The sequence below is a fragment of the Anoplopoma fimbria genome, chromosome 1, assembly GCF_027596085.1.
Source record: "Anoplopoma fimbria isolate UVic2021 breed Golden Eagle Sablefish chromosome 1, Afim_UVic_2022, whole genome shotgun sequence".
Classification (NCBI taxonomy): Eukaryota; Metazoa; Chordata; class Actinopteri; order Perciformes; family Anoplopomatidae; genus Anoplopoma; species Anoplopoma fimbria.
The window spans coordinates 28163817-28175929 of NC_072449.1; the positions used below are offsets into that span (position 1 = coordinate 28163817).

General features: G+C 39.4%; 1 protein-coding gene and 1 long non-coding RNA gene across 3 annotated transcripts in view; both read left to right on the forward strand.

Moving 5' to 3' along the window:
- Window positions 1–317: 317 nt before the first annotated feature.
- Window positions 318–10635, forward strand: pld3 (phospholipase D family, member 3). 2 transcript variants are annotated; one of them, XM_054627076.1, is made up of 13 exons: window positions 318–426; window positions 1994–2125; window positions 2439–2544; window positions 3339–3389; window positions 3544–3701; window positions 4624–4804; window positions 4925–5042; window positions 6044–6171; window positions 6818–7015; window positions 7125–7264; window positions 8125–8290; window positions 8393–8492; window positions 8605–10635. In XM_054627076.1, the coding sequence occupies exons 3-13, from the start codon at window positions 2518–2520 to the stop codon at window positions 8790–8792; spliced, it is 1455 nt and encodes a 484-aa protein (XP_054483051.1). In that variant the 5' UTR covers window positions 318–426; window positions 1994–2125; window positions 2439–2517; the 3' UTR covers window positions 8793–10635. The 2 variants fall into 2 exon arrangements, with proteins under 2 accessions (XP_054483051.1, XP_054483007.1); XM_054627032.1 differs by lacking the exon at window positions 1994–2125.
- A 630-nt stretch (window positions 10636–11265) lies between these two features.
- LOC129097744 (uncharacterized) overlaps window positions 11266–12113 on the forward strand; it is a 4163-nt gene continuing 3315 nt past the window's right edge. Inside the window, exon 1 of the long non-coding RNA XR_008531522.1 lies at window positions 11266–11401. This is a non-coding gene — a long non-coding RNA (uncharacterized LOC129097744). The remainder of the gene's footprint in view (window positions 11402–12113) is intronic.

The window sequence follows — 12113 nt, forward strand, 5'->3', positions numbered from 1 at the left end:
CTCTTGAATACCTATGTTGAATACACTTCCTGTAAGTCGCTTTGGATAAAAGCGTCTGCTAAATGACTGTAATGTAATGTAATGTAATGTACTGTACTGTAATGTAATGTAATGTAATGTAATGTAATGTAATGTAATGTACTGTAATATAATGTAATGTAATGTAATGCTTTGTGTCACTCTCACGGCTAAACAGTGGCCTCTAGTGGGTCAAACGGGGAACTGCACTACTGTAACTGGCCTCTTCTACGTCACGACAGTAGCTCTCCTCTCATTGGTTGTCCGGCTCGGATCACATGACCGCTCTGCCCCGTCAGTAAACCTGTTATTGCAGCCTTCGTGTCTTTAACAATGAAGCAACAACCGTAAATGTGACTATATGTGTTATATGCGGGGTTTTAAATTGACCTGGACACATGATAACAGGTGAGTGACAGGTTTTAACGACCGAAAGTGACTTTGTTTGTGTTGTTGTTGTTGTTGTTGTTGTTGTTGTTGTTGCCTGGTTATCTACAGTCTTAGCTAGCTAACCCTGTGTTATTATGTCTCTCTGTCCTCTGCTGCCTGTGCTAATTACAGGCTTTGTTTACTTCCAATAGTTTATCATCTGTAGATTAAAGAGACCATCCTCTTTATAATCTATCTTTATAATCTATCTTTATAATTATATTTATATCTATCTTTTATTATTATTATTATTATTATTATATTCCTTTATTGATCCCCATGGGGACAATTCAAGTGTTACAGCAGCTCAACTACACAGACACAGACAATAAATACACATACTATACAACTACACAGACAATAAATACACATACTATACAACTACACAGACAATAAATACACATACTATACAACTACACAGACAATAAATACACATACTATACAACTACACAGACAATAAATACACACAGACAATAAATACACATACTATACAACAATAAATACACATAATAAACTAACAGACAATAAATACACATACTATACAACTATACAATAAATACACATAAAATAAATACACATACTATACAAATAAAGAAATAAATACAGTATATACAACTACATCTAATCTATAATCTATCTTTATCCAATTAATCTTTGTATGTATAATATTAGTATGTGTATTTATTGTCTGTATTAGTATTTTACTATTGTATAGTATGTGTATTTATTGTCTGTGTAGTTGTATAGTATGTGTATTTATTGTCTGTGTAGTTGTATAGTATGTGTATAGTTGTATTATTTTATTGTCTGTGTAGTTGTATAGTATGTGTATTTATTGTCTGTGTAGTTGTATAGTATGTGTATTTATTGTCTGTGTAGTTGTATAGTATGTGTATTTATTTCCCCCATGGGGATCAATAAAGGAATATAAATAAATATAAAGCTCAATGCAAGAGGAGCTAAATGCTTCTAGGTTTATGCATTGAATAAACCTTTTATCCCATAAGGCTTTGAAAATACCTGTATAATATCTTCATCCAACCAGAGTGCTGGTTTCAATTGTAGTAATGAAATATGTCAGAGTCATTATTCCAGACTCGATTCCAGTATAACTCTGCATTGTTTTGGTTTCCATTACCACAGCTAAAATCTCAAATGTGTTCTTGTTTGTCTTCCTCCTTCTAAAACAATCAGCATACACAAGAGCATCAAACTACATGTTTTGGCTTGAGCAGGAAATATTATTTCTTATTTGAAATTGGTTCAAGGAAAAGCCAGTCTCTTAAAAACAAAGTGTTTTGTTGATGAGCTTGTTTCCTCCATGTGCATGGCTTAAAAACTTCCAGACTCTCATGATTGATCCCAAACCAAAAATGTCTTCATTCATTAGTCCAATACATTGCATGTTCCTCATACACCATCAGCTGAGTCAGTCTCATGTTCAAGCTTCCATACTTCCTCTCTCTTTTGTGCAATCAATCAAACATCATAAATCACGAGACCTCAGATTCCAGTAAACAGTTTTTTGTTTTCTTTGTGAGCTCAGTTCCCAGCAGCCCTGGCTTGTCAGCAGCTGGAGCCATTTGTGGGTCTTTGTGCTAGAGATGAGCTGTGCGAGTCATTCTCTGTCCGTGGCGTTGAATACATCTAGAACTTTTGCTTTGTCGCGTCTGTAAAGGTTAGGTGTGTGTGTGTGTGTGTGTGTGTGTGTGTGTGTGTGTGTGTGTGTGTGTGTGTGTGTGTGTGTGTGTGTGTGTGTGTGTGTGTGTGTGTGTGTGTGTGTGTAGGGGAGAGACAATGGTGTTTGAGATCACTGTGTATCTTTTATTCACACAGATTTTGTAGAAACCCCCTTTTATCAAAATATTGTCAAATTTTCTATTTCTCAAAAAATGGATCAAATCAAATAAAAGTTTCTGTGTATTGTATTTCATCAAAGCTTCACTACAGAAACATGAAGACATGATGTGACATTGTGTGTTTTTTTTCAGGGTTTTTTAAGAATTGCGGATCATCATATGACCTGAAGCTGAAAGTTCTGATAAAGATCAAATCATTCTGTCTTTCACAATGAAGACAGACGTCGCTTACAACCAGGTAAGGTGCCTTTTTTATTGATTTTGAATGATTTCCATTGTGGGATTATTTGTTTAAATTGATAGTTATGTAAAAAATACCAGGCATTTACTGGGTAAAGCTTCTCTAACCTAAGGATTCATTAGTCCAAATTTAAAAAAATCTATTTTAATATATCCTTTTCGACTCTTGTAACTTGAGACTGGAATCTTTCATCTTGACATTGTCAAGATTTAATCTGTCATTTACCCAAAGAATGGATATATGTATTTTAAAATTAAGAAAATCATTTTTTGTTAAATTCAGCGAGCTTGTTTCTCCGATCAGAACTGGGGCGTTTCCCCATATCGTCTGTTGTAAGAAGACAGCTCATCCCATGTGACCCTGAATCACATCTCTGTTCATATAGTCACTCTTATTTATGTTTTGATCCCAGTGTCATTAACAGAGTTGATAATATTAACAAATTATACATATTTATGGCTGTAGTTGGTTTTACTCTCCATCAACTCAACTGTGGTGGAAATAACACTGGAGTCACGGACCAGGTCCTCCTCCTTCTCCTCCTCCTTCTTCTTTAAAGGTTCAGTCTAACCAAATCACAAAAAAACAGTGGTGAAGAGTGAAAGTGTCCATATCCACTTTAATTTTAGTATATATGGTAGTAGTTTGGGTTCCAAATACCGTGTTCCCAGTAAGAAAAGAATCTTGTGTTGCGATTCGCAGTTTGCATGTTGCATCTGGTGAGGTTGGGATTAAAATACTCAAAAATGTTGCATCCTCATCGTGTTCATGTTTTCTTCTGATGCCTGCAGCTGGTGGACGTGGAGAGGAGGAGACTAGAGGCCAACAGGAGAGCACAGATGGTACGTTACACACTCTCACACACACACACACACACACACACAAATCAAGTCATGGTCATTTACCTTATTGTCAATTGTCCAACACAGCCCTCACGTCTCTCAAAGAGGTAAACCACTTCAGATACAATTGTGATTTACCCCCTTCCCCTTCCAGAACTCCAGGTGCGTCATTGCTCTGGCCACTGTGGCCACTGTGCTGCTGGCCGCCACGGCCCTCTACATCCTCCTGACACCGAGGGTTTCCTCCCACCATCCGGCCCCGAGCAGCAGCCTCCGTCCGACCCGGGGGGAGTCCTGCTCAGACCCCTGCAAGTAAGCAGCAAACACACACACACGGACACGGACACACACGGACACACACACACACACACGGACACTCAAACTCTGTATCACATCAGCTCTTTTAATAGCCTATATTTAATGTAAGTGCTATTAAATAATGATCATCTGAGAGCAAACGCAAAAGACTTGTGTCTGTGTAGACTGATGTCAATTTAAAGTTCAGAGCTCATCGGATTCTGCAGGTTCCCACTATTCAAAGCACTTTAAGTTAAGCTTAGAGAGATTGTTCGATCCAGAAGCTCCATTACAAACAAACAAGCAGGCAAGCTGAACTTGAGTGGACATTGTTTTGTCAATCTTGACACATTTTGCAGTTGTAAAACAATCCAGACAAACAATGTAAATGTGACTCTGATTGTCAGCTCCAACATCTAATGCATCTTCGGCATTTCTGCAGTACAGAATTGCTATCAACAGCTGATGGCGAGAAGGTAATAGAGAGGCCAAGTCCCGCCCCATACTGGTGGACCACCATGGAACTTTAATTGGTTAAAATAAGAACAGTAGTCCTTTTTACTGCACGTTTCAAAATGATCTATTTTGAAACGTGCCATGAGTTAAACATATGATGTTTTTAAATTTGGAAGAAAAGTTGCACGTCAAGAAAGTTGCATGTTGTCAGAAAACTGTTAAAATATAAGGCTGCGTTTTAAAATGTGTTTTAAGAAAGACTTCACAACGATAGGTGACGTCTCTCACCCGATGCCTGTGTGTGTTCTCGTACCAGGATGAACTCTCATAAGCAACAGGTCGAACTCGTTTGTTTGCTCCCTAGCTGATTAAAAGAGTCACCTGAGTTTGTTGGTTAAGCTCTAGAAGCTGTAGCAGAACCAGTAGTGCAGATATTATGAGTCATCATCATCATGCCATCTTTCTCCTCCGCCCCTGTAAGGATCGTTGTGGTGGAGAGCATCCCTGAAGGTCTGGAGTTTAACTCCAGCACCACGCACCCCTCCATCTACCAGGCTTGGCTTAATCTGATGGGCGAGGCCCGCAGCAGCATCGACATCGCCTCCTTCTATTGGACGCTCACTAACAAAGACACTGGCACTCATGAGCCGACAGCCAATCAGGTCAGCCGGAGCTGTGATCGGGCCAAATGGCTCAGGATAGGTTTTACTTATCAAAAGTAAAAGTTGTACCAGCTGTGTAACCACTACAACGGAAGGATCACCTTTTTGCTGCGTTCACAGGGTGAGACCATTCTGAAGACACTGGCCCAACTCTCCGGGAAGCTGTCTGTTCGTATCGCAGTGAACACACCACAGGGGAGTCAACCGCAAGGAGACCTCAAACTGCTCAACGACTCAGGTGACCCTCTGACTGTTTATGACTTTGGACCGGCGCCTGTCGGACCGATGTTCAGGTTAATGTTGACTTCATGTAATCTTCTGTATTTACTAAGGCTGACCAGTTATTTCATATTCTAATTTTTAAAATCACTTTTTGGCGCTTTGATTTCATCTGAGAGCTGACAGAGAGACAGGAAACACATGGAGGAGGGGTATGACATCATCACTAACATTAGGTTGTCCAAAGTGATGATGAATGTAAAACACTTTGTTGCAATAAACAGCTGATTGATGATGATATAAAATATTTAAACATAATTTTACTTTGGCTCACATAGTCTCTGGTCTGTATTCAGAGAGTGTAGAATGATCTGAAACTAGTTGAAATAAAGCAATGCTTTATGGGTAAATGTAACATAAACACTAGGGGGGGTCAATTTATTATGTACACTTATCTATTTCAGGATTTCTTTTCTACATTTAAGTGGCATCTTGAAGATTTTCATTTAAGCAAATGTCTGTTAAGTCTCTACCTGTGTCTGAAGGAGGTAACACTATAGTGATGAGTGTATGGCCCACTGATGAAAGAATTGCAAAATGTATATATTTGCAGTATTATGAACTGGGTGTGTGTGGTGAAATTCCCGGAAAAAAATGCTGTGTTACAGTTTTTCTCTGTTGCATACAAAAGAAATGGAACTCCGCACACAATTCTGAAAAATGCCATGTTGGGAGTGCACTCTGTCCACCAAAAAAAGAATTCCACTATTTTTACTTTTGTGAGTAAGGAACACTGACTCTTTTAGATTTCTGCCCACGTGTTACGTATCAAGTATAAGAAGCCTCTGCCCCAAAAAATCATTTAAAAACAAGTTTGTTTTTGCTCCACACTACTTACCCGGATATTATTCAGGTCTCACTAAAGAACCAACTAACAAAGACTATCTCTTGAGCTTGTGAATAGAATTCTTTCCTCATAACTGTTGTTATTAGAGCAATAATGAATACTTTGTGTTTCAGGAGCTGATATCAGGACAGTTAACGTGAGAGAGCTCACCTCAGGCGTACTCCACACAAAGTTCTGGGTCGTGGACAAGAAACACATTTACATCGGCAGCGCCAACATGGACTGGAGGTCCCTCACACAGGTACACACACACACACACACACACACACACACACACACACACACACACACACACACACACACACACACACTCACAGGTTATCAGTCGGACTGACGTTTTTTTTTTTATCCTGTGAATGTGAATTTCTTATCTGGTGTCCCGGGTGGATAATGAATTGTTTAGTATGTTGAGTTGTTACACTCAGAATTCAGTTTTAGATCCAAGTGGAATTACGTTTCTTTTGCTTTTAAGAGAAAGCTCTTGTGTTGTCTTGAACTTTCGGTCCCACGCCATGCAGAGAGAATAGTCTAAATTTGCCTTAATAGTGTGATGGTCATCAATATTTGCTTTCCTAATCAGATATTCAGTGGCCTGTTCAATTTGCTGAGTTGTCACTGCAAACCCATATCCCATAAGTTTCTGAGAGATTTCGATTTTTTTTTAAAATCTTTTTAATCTGTAATTAAAAATAAGTTTGGAATAGTATAGAAAATATTGTCCTAACTCTGTGGTCTTAGACATCTGTCATCTACATTTTGACATTTGTGTCAAGAAAAATCCTTTGCACAGAGATATGATGTAATAATTAGAGGCATCAAATGACACTATAACCGAATATTCAAGCAAAGTCAGAGATTGAAGTGAATGTTGTGCTGCTGCTGTGCAGGTGAAGGAGCTGGGCGTGGTGGTCTACAACTGCAGCTGCTTGGCTGCAGACCTGGGTAAGATCTTTGAAGCCTATTGGCTCCTGGGTGAGAGTCAGTCCATCCCGTCGCCTTGGCCCACCAGCTTCTCCACCCTCTACAACAAGGACACGCCCCTCCAGCTGCCACTCAACGGCACGCCGTCCAACGTCTACCTGTCGGTGAGATACGGACAGGGATGGAAGGACGGGAGATTTTTTGTTAAGGCTCCCATGTTGTTTATAAAATGAACAAATCATTTACAAGATCTCTGTTCTCTCTCCTCTCAAGAGTTCCCCTCCGTCCTTCTGTGCAGCGGGCAGGACTACAGACCTTCAGTCCATCCTCAGCGTGATGGAGGACGCCGAGAGCTTCATCTACATCGCTGTCATGAACTACCTGCCCACCATGGAGTTCTCCCATCCTAAGAGGTAGAGCTGGTCGGAGACCTGTGAAGTCTCACTACAGGGAGGACAGTTGAGAGGAGTCAGTTTTATCGTCCGTGAAGCTCTTAGAACCTGCTGACGGTCACTTTTAGCCATGCTAGCGACATGACGCTATGTCCGTCCACCACTTTGGTCCAGACCAACATATCCCAACAATTATTAGATGGAATGCCATGACATTAAGTACAGATATCCATCCCTCCGACAGTATTCATTTTAATCACTTCGATGATCCCCTGACTTTTCATCCAGCATTCTAACACTGAGTTAAATCTCGGTGTCATTCCCTTCGGGTTAACATCAGTTAAACCCGAAGGTAACCTGAACTACCTGTGTAAAGCATCTTCATGTTGAGAGGTGTCACAGCCGCTGACAACCAGGAGTTACTATTCAGTGCCATGGAGCTTTAATGATGATGTAACGACTTCAGGAAACAAACCTAAGGTCGCAGAGAGGCTGATGTCGGGTTTTGGTTTGGTTAATCTGACAAACTACCCAAACAATTTTTTAATAGCTTGAAAAAAACTAATTTAATGTAAATGATGAACTTATTAAAATGTTCAAAAGTGCTTATATTAACTATGAGCACCGCGCATATCCATGTGACCCAATTCTCCCAATAATCGTGGTGATCACACAATAATAAATGACAATCTCACAAATACAATTTACAAAGCGAAGTTACCACGTTTAATGAAAATACGATTTAGTAAAAGCAGCCATGTCCTGAGCATTCTATTTGAGGATAAGTAAAGTCAAACAGAATCGGGACACGACTTTATCTGAATGGTTAACGTGACGTCTCATGCCATCGTGCTCCCCCTCTTGCCGCCTCCCCCCTGCAGGTACTGGGCCGACATAGACACCCAGCTGAGGAAAGTCTGCTACGAGAAGCGGGTCAAGGTGCGCCTGTTGATCAGCTGCTGGGCCAGCACCCAACCGGTCATGTTTTCCTTCCTGAAGTCTCTGGCCTCGGTGTATGACCCCAAGAGCAAACTGGACATCCAGGTGGTGAGTAGCTCCTCTGTGTTTCTTTATATAAAGAACTGGTCACGGTGACGTGTATTTTACAGTAAAATGAATACCCTAATGACTGTTATTTCCTTTATGCAGAGGCTGTTTGTGGTGCCGGCCAGCCCCAAGCAGAAGGAGATTCCCTTTGCCAGAGTCAACCACAACAAGTACATGGTGACCGATAAGATAGCCTACATAGGTAAGGCTGCGTGACACTATATATACATCTTACTGTATAAATATAAGCAATTCTGTCACAAGGAAAAGAGTGATAAAGGGCCGAAATATAATCAGTGTGTTTCTGTCTTCAGGTACGTCTAACTGGTCAGGTGACTACTTTGAGAGCACGGCCGGCTCGGCGCTGGTGGTCAACCAGACTGCGTCCCAGTCACCGGAGCCGACGATCCAGTCCCAGCTGAAAGCCGTGTTTGAGAGGGACTGGGACTCCGACTACAGCACCCCTCTCACCCAGCACACCAACCTCAAAGACTTGTGTTAGTTTAGGCCGCCGGTGTTACAGACACCACCAGCAGTGTGGACGCTTCTGCTCCTACACGTGCTGCAGTGCTATAGTTGCACATTTGTTTTAGTGTTTAAACTCATAGAGACACTTGTTCACACTGGGAACATGGAAACTCTTGAGTTGCGAAATCAGCCACAGATGACCTCTCAGCGGAGCGGAGTTTCCCCGCTGGCTAAGGTCTAAAGGAAGATTATTGATTTCCAGTAAACCTGGCATATGACAGCTTTAGTGCTGAGCTCTAATTTGACCAGAGTAATGTGCCATCAAACCAGTAAACAGCCCAGTACTGCCAGTCTTACACTGTCAAGGGTGGTTCACAGGTGCCTTTTAAAATGTTTTATTTTGTGATACTATCAAAGCTGGAAAACTTAGGATTCAAACTAAGTGTGTTTGTGTGTGTGGTGTTGTGTGAAGTAAGACAGGTCAAATTAGAGTTGCTCTGCTATAACATTGGACCATGTTGGCGACATTGTTAAACATGAACAGGCAGTTGTTTCTCCTAAATACCTCCAACAGACTTTATTTGATTGAATCAAGTGGTTTCCGTCATGTAGTGCGGTGCCAGTAGCAGAAGAGGGCGCTGTTTCAGCTTTTCATTAAGGTCTGATTCAGGGTGAGACACAGTGATGATTTCAACCGGCTCCCATAGAACACCATTTCAAGTGATCATTTAATTGATTACATTACATTACAGTCATTTAGCAGACGCTTTTATCCAAAGCGACTTACAATAAGTGTATTCAACATTGATCACTTTCTTGTTCATCAGCCTCAGTGGGAGTTTTATTTTTTCTATCCCAGCTCACCTCAGGGGGTCATGTTTTTTTCTTAATGAATCATTTTTAGCTTGCTGGAGTCTGGAATAATTAATGTTCAATCTGCTGAGCTGTAAATGAGATGCAGGCTTTTTAAATTCCACTCTCGGTCTCCATGAAATAAACTAATTTAATACTTAATCAGCAGTGTACACAATAGATTGAGAGTTTACGGCGGCAGTAAATTAACTCTTTTAATTTCCACTGTGTGGAGTGATTGAAAGAACCAATTGGTGAATAGGTGGTTGTCATGGCAACTGTCTCCAAAGCGAGTATTTGCATGCTTATAGAATTATTGTACATGTCCTTATCAGCTTCCTCTTTATAAAGAAATCTCTTTCAATAAATGTACTGGAATCAAACCTGTTTAAAGTTCTTCACTCTGATATGCACATATTCATTTATTTCCAATCTCTTTTACAACTACTACTGTTTGTTTCATTCTAATGTCATACAACAACTTTCCTCAAGTAAATGAGCTGCAGGATTGAGGCAAGGATTTTAGAAACACAGGTCGTGACTCTTAATTCCCACCTAGCAACTTCACTACTCTAACTAACTTTATTAGTCACATTTTTATTATTATCTTCTCCACACATTCTCAGCCTAAAAAATAAATTGCATTCCTTTCATGATCATCTTAATTGCTGCTTTATACACATTCCCGTCAATGCCAGCAATGATTCGGTGGGGAGAAATACTAAAACATCAAATTCCTAGAACCCATATTTAGTCCAACCGGAATGGCCTCTGGAGCTGCAGTGCTAATAATAATCTAATAATGTCACTGTGCAGAAGGTCTGTAGGCTGAAGGACGGCCTTCCCTCTCTCTCAGACTGGACTGTTTTACTGAGACACAGAAGGGAGCTCAGAGTGAAAGAGTGATCTTACAAACATATAGTCATTTAAAATGCTGTTGCTGTTAGAGTGAATTAAGTGTGGAATAAAAGGTTTGTTTTCATTGATCATTATGATCTCATTCTGTGAAATTCTGCTACTGAGTTTTATTTCTCATGCTAATTGATGCGTAATTTTGCATAAACCTTATTCAGTTTTTATCGACAGGTGTGTATATTATATATATATATATATATAAATGACTAAATGACTGTAATGTAATGTAAATATATGTATATATATATATGTGTATATATATATATATATATATATATATATATATATATATGTATATATATATATATATATGTATATATGTATATATATATATATATAAAACCTGATGACTATTTCACATACAAATATATAATCATAAATAAAGTGAACCAACCGCCACCACCAGTATTACTTTTAACCAAATGAACTTGCTTGTATTATTATTATTACTTTTATTTTATTGTTATAAGTATTATTATTTCTTTAATGACCGGGGCCCCTGGACTTTCTTCTCTATATTCACAACACATTAGACCTGCTGGAGCATTTCTGTCTCCATATACCCCTATAAGCCTCCAGGAGGAGGAGGAGGAGGAGGAGGAGGAGGAGGAGGAGGAGGAGGAGGAGGAGGAGGAGGAGTTCACTCTGCTGGGACCGGTCAGCTTAGGCGGACATGGCGCCACACACAGCCCTGCGGATCCCTTCTAGACTGGATAGGTTATTAGTCAGCTGATTTTATACACAGAGATAGTGTTTATAAAATCTCATGGACTTTACAGCCTCACACCAGAGTCACAAGGCTGTGACTCTGGTGTGAGGCTGTAAAAGTGTCCAGACAGAGCTCCAAACCAGAGCCAACACTTCCCAGGAATGAAGGTAGGAATATGCTCCTCAATTCCATTTCAAGTCCATAACACATTTAAATGTTTTTTTGTAATTTAATATAATATTGATTTTAATTGATGTTGTATTTCACCATCTCCATATATACATATATATATATATATATATATATATATATATATATATATATATATATATATATATATATAGCTTAATGATCAAGTCCTAAGCCTGTTCACATATGGTCATGTTACTTAGAGTTGACCTGGCTATTATTAGACTAGCAGCATATGGCTCGAGTGTCTGACTGAGACCTAACTCTGTACAGGCTTTCAACAACAATACAAAAAGGCCTCCTGTATCCTGAAAGTACAATAATCCATAATTATATCAGGGTGTATCCATTGCACCTCTTCATTTTATATGATTCAAGTATTAAACTCTATATTCTTTTGACCCACACAGTGATAGTTAAGGGATTTTTAGTCTAGAATAATGATTGCAATATCAAGGTTTAGAAAACTGATGGTACCAAATCATTGTGTGTAATTTATTATGTTGTGTTTTTCATTCTATATCATTTGGATTTGTCGTGCACTTTTTGTCTTAATTCAATAACTCAATTTAGAAACTAATCAACCAGTCAATCACATTTATTTCTCATTCATTTTAAATAAGCCCCCATACAAATATCAGTTACAACATCATGCACCCACTGATTCTGTAACATTTCTACGTCCAAATA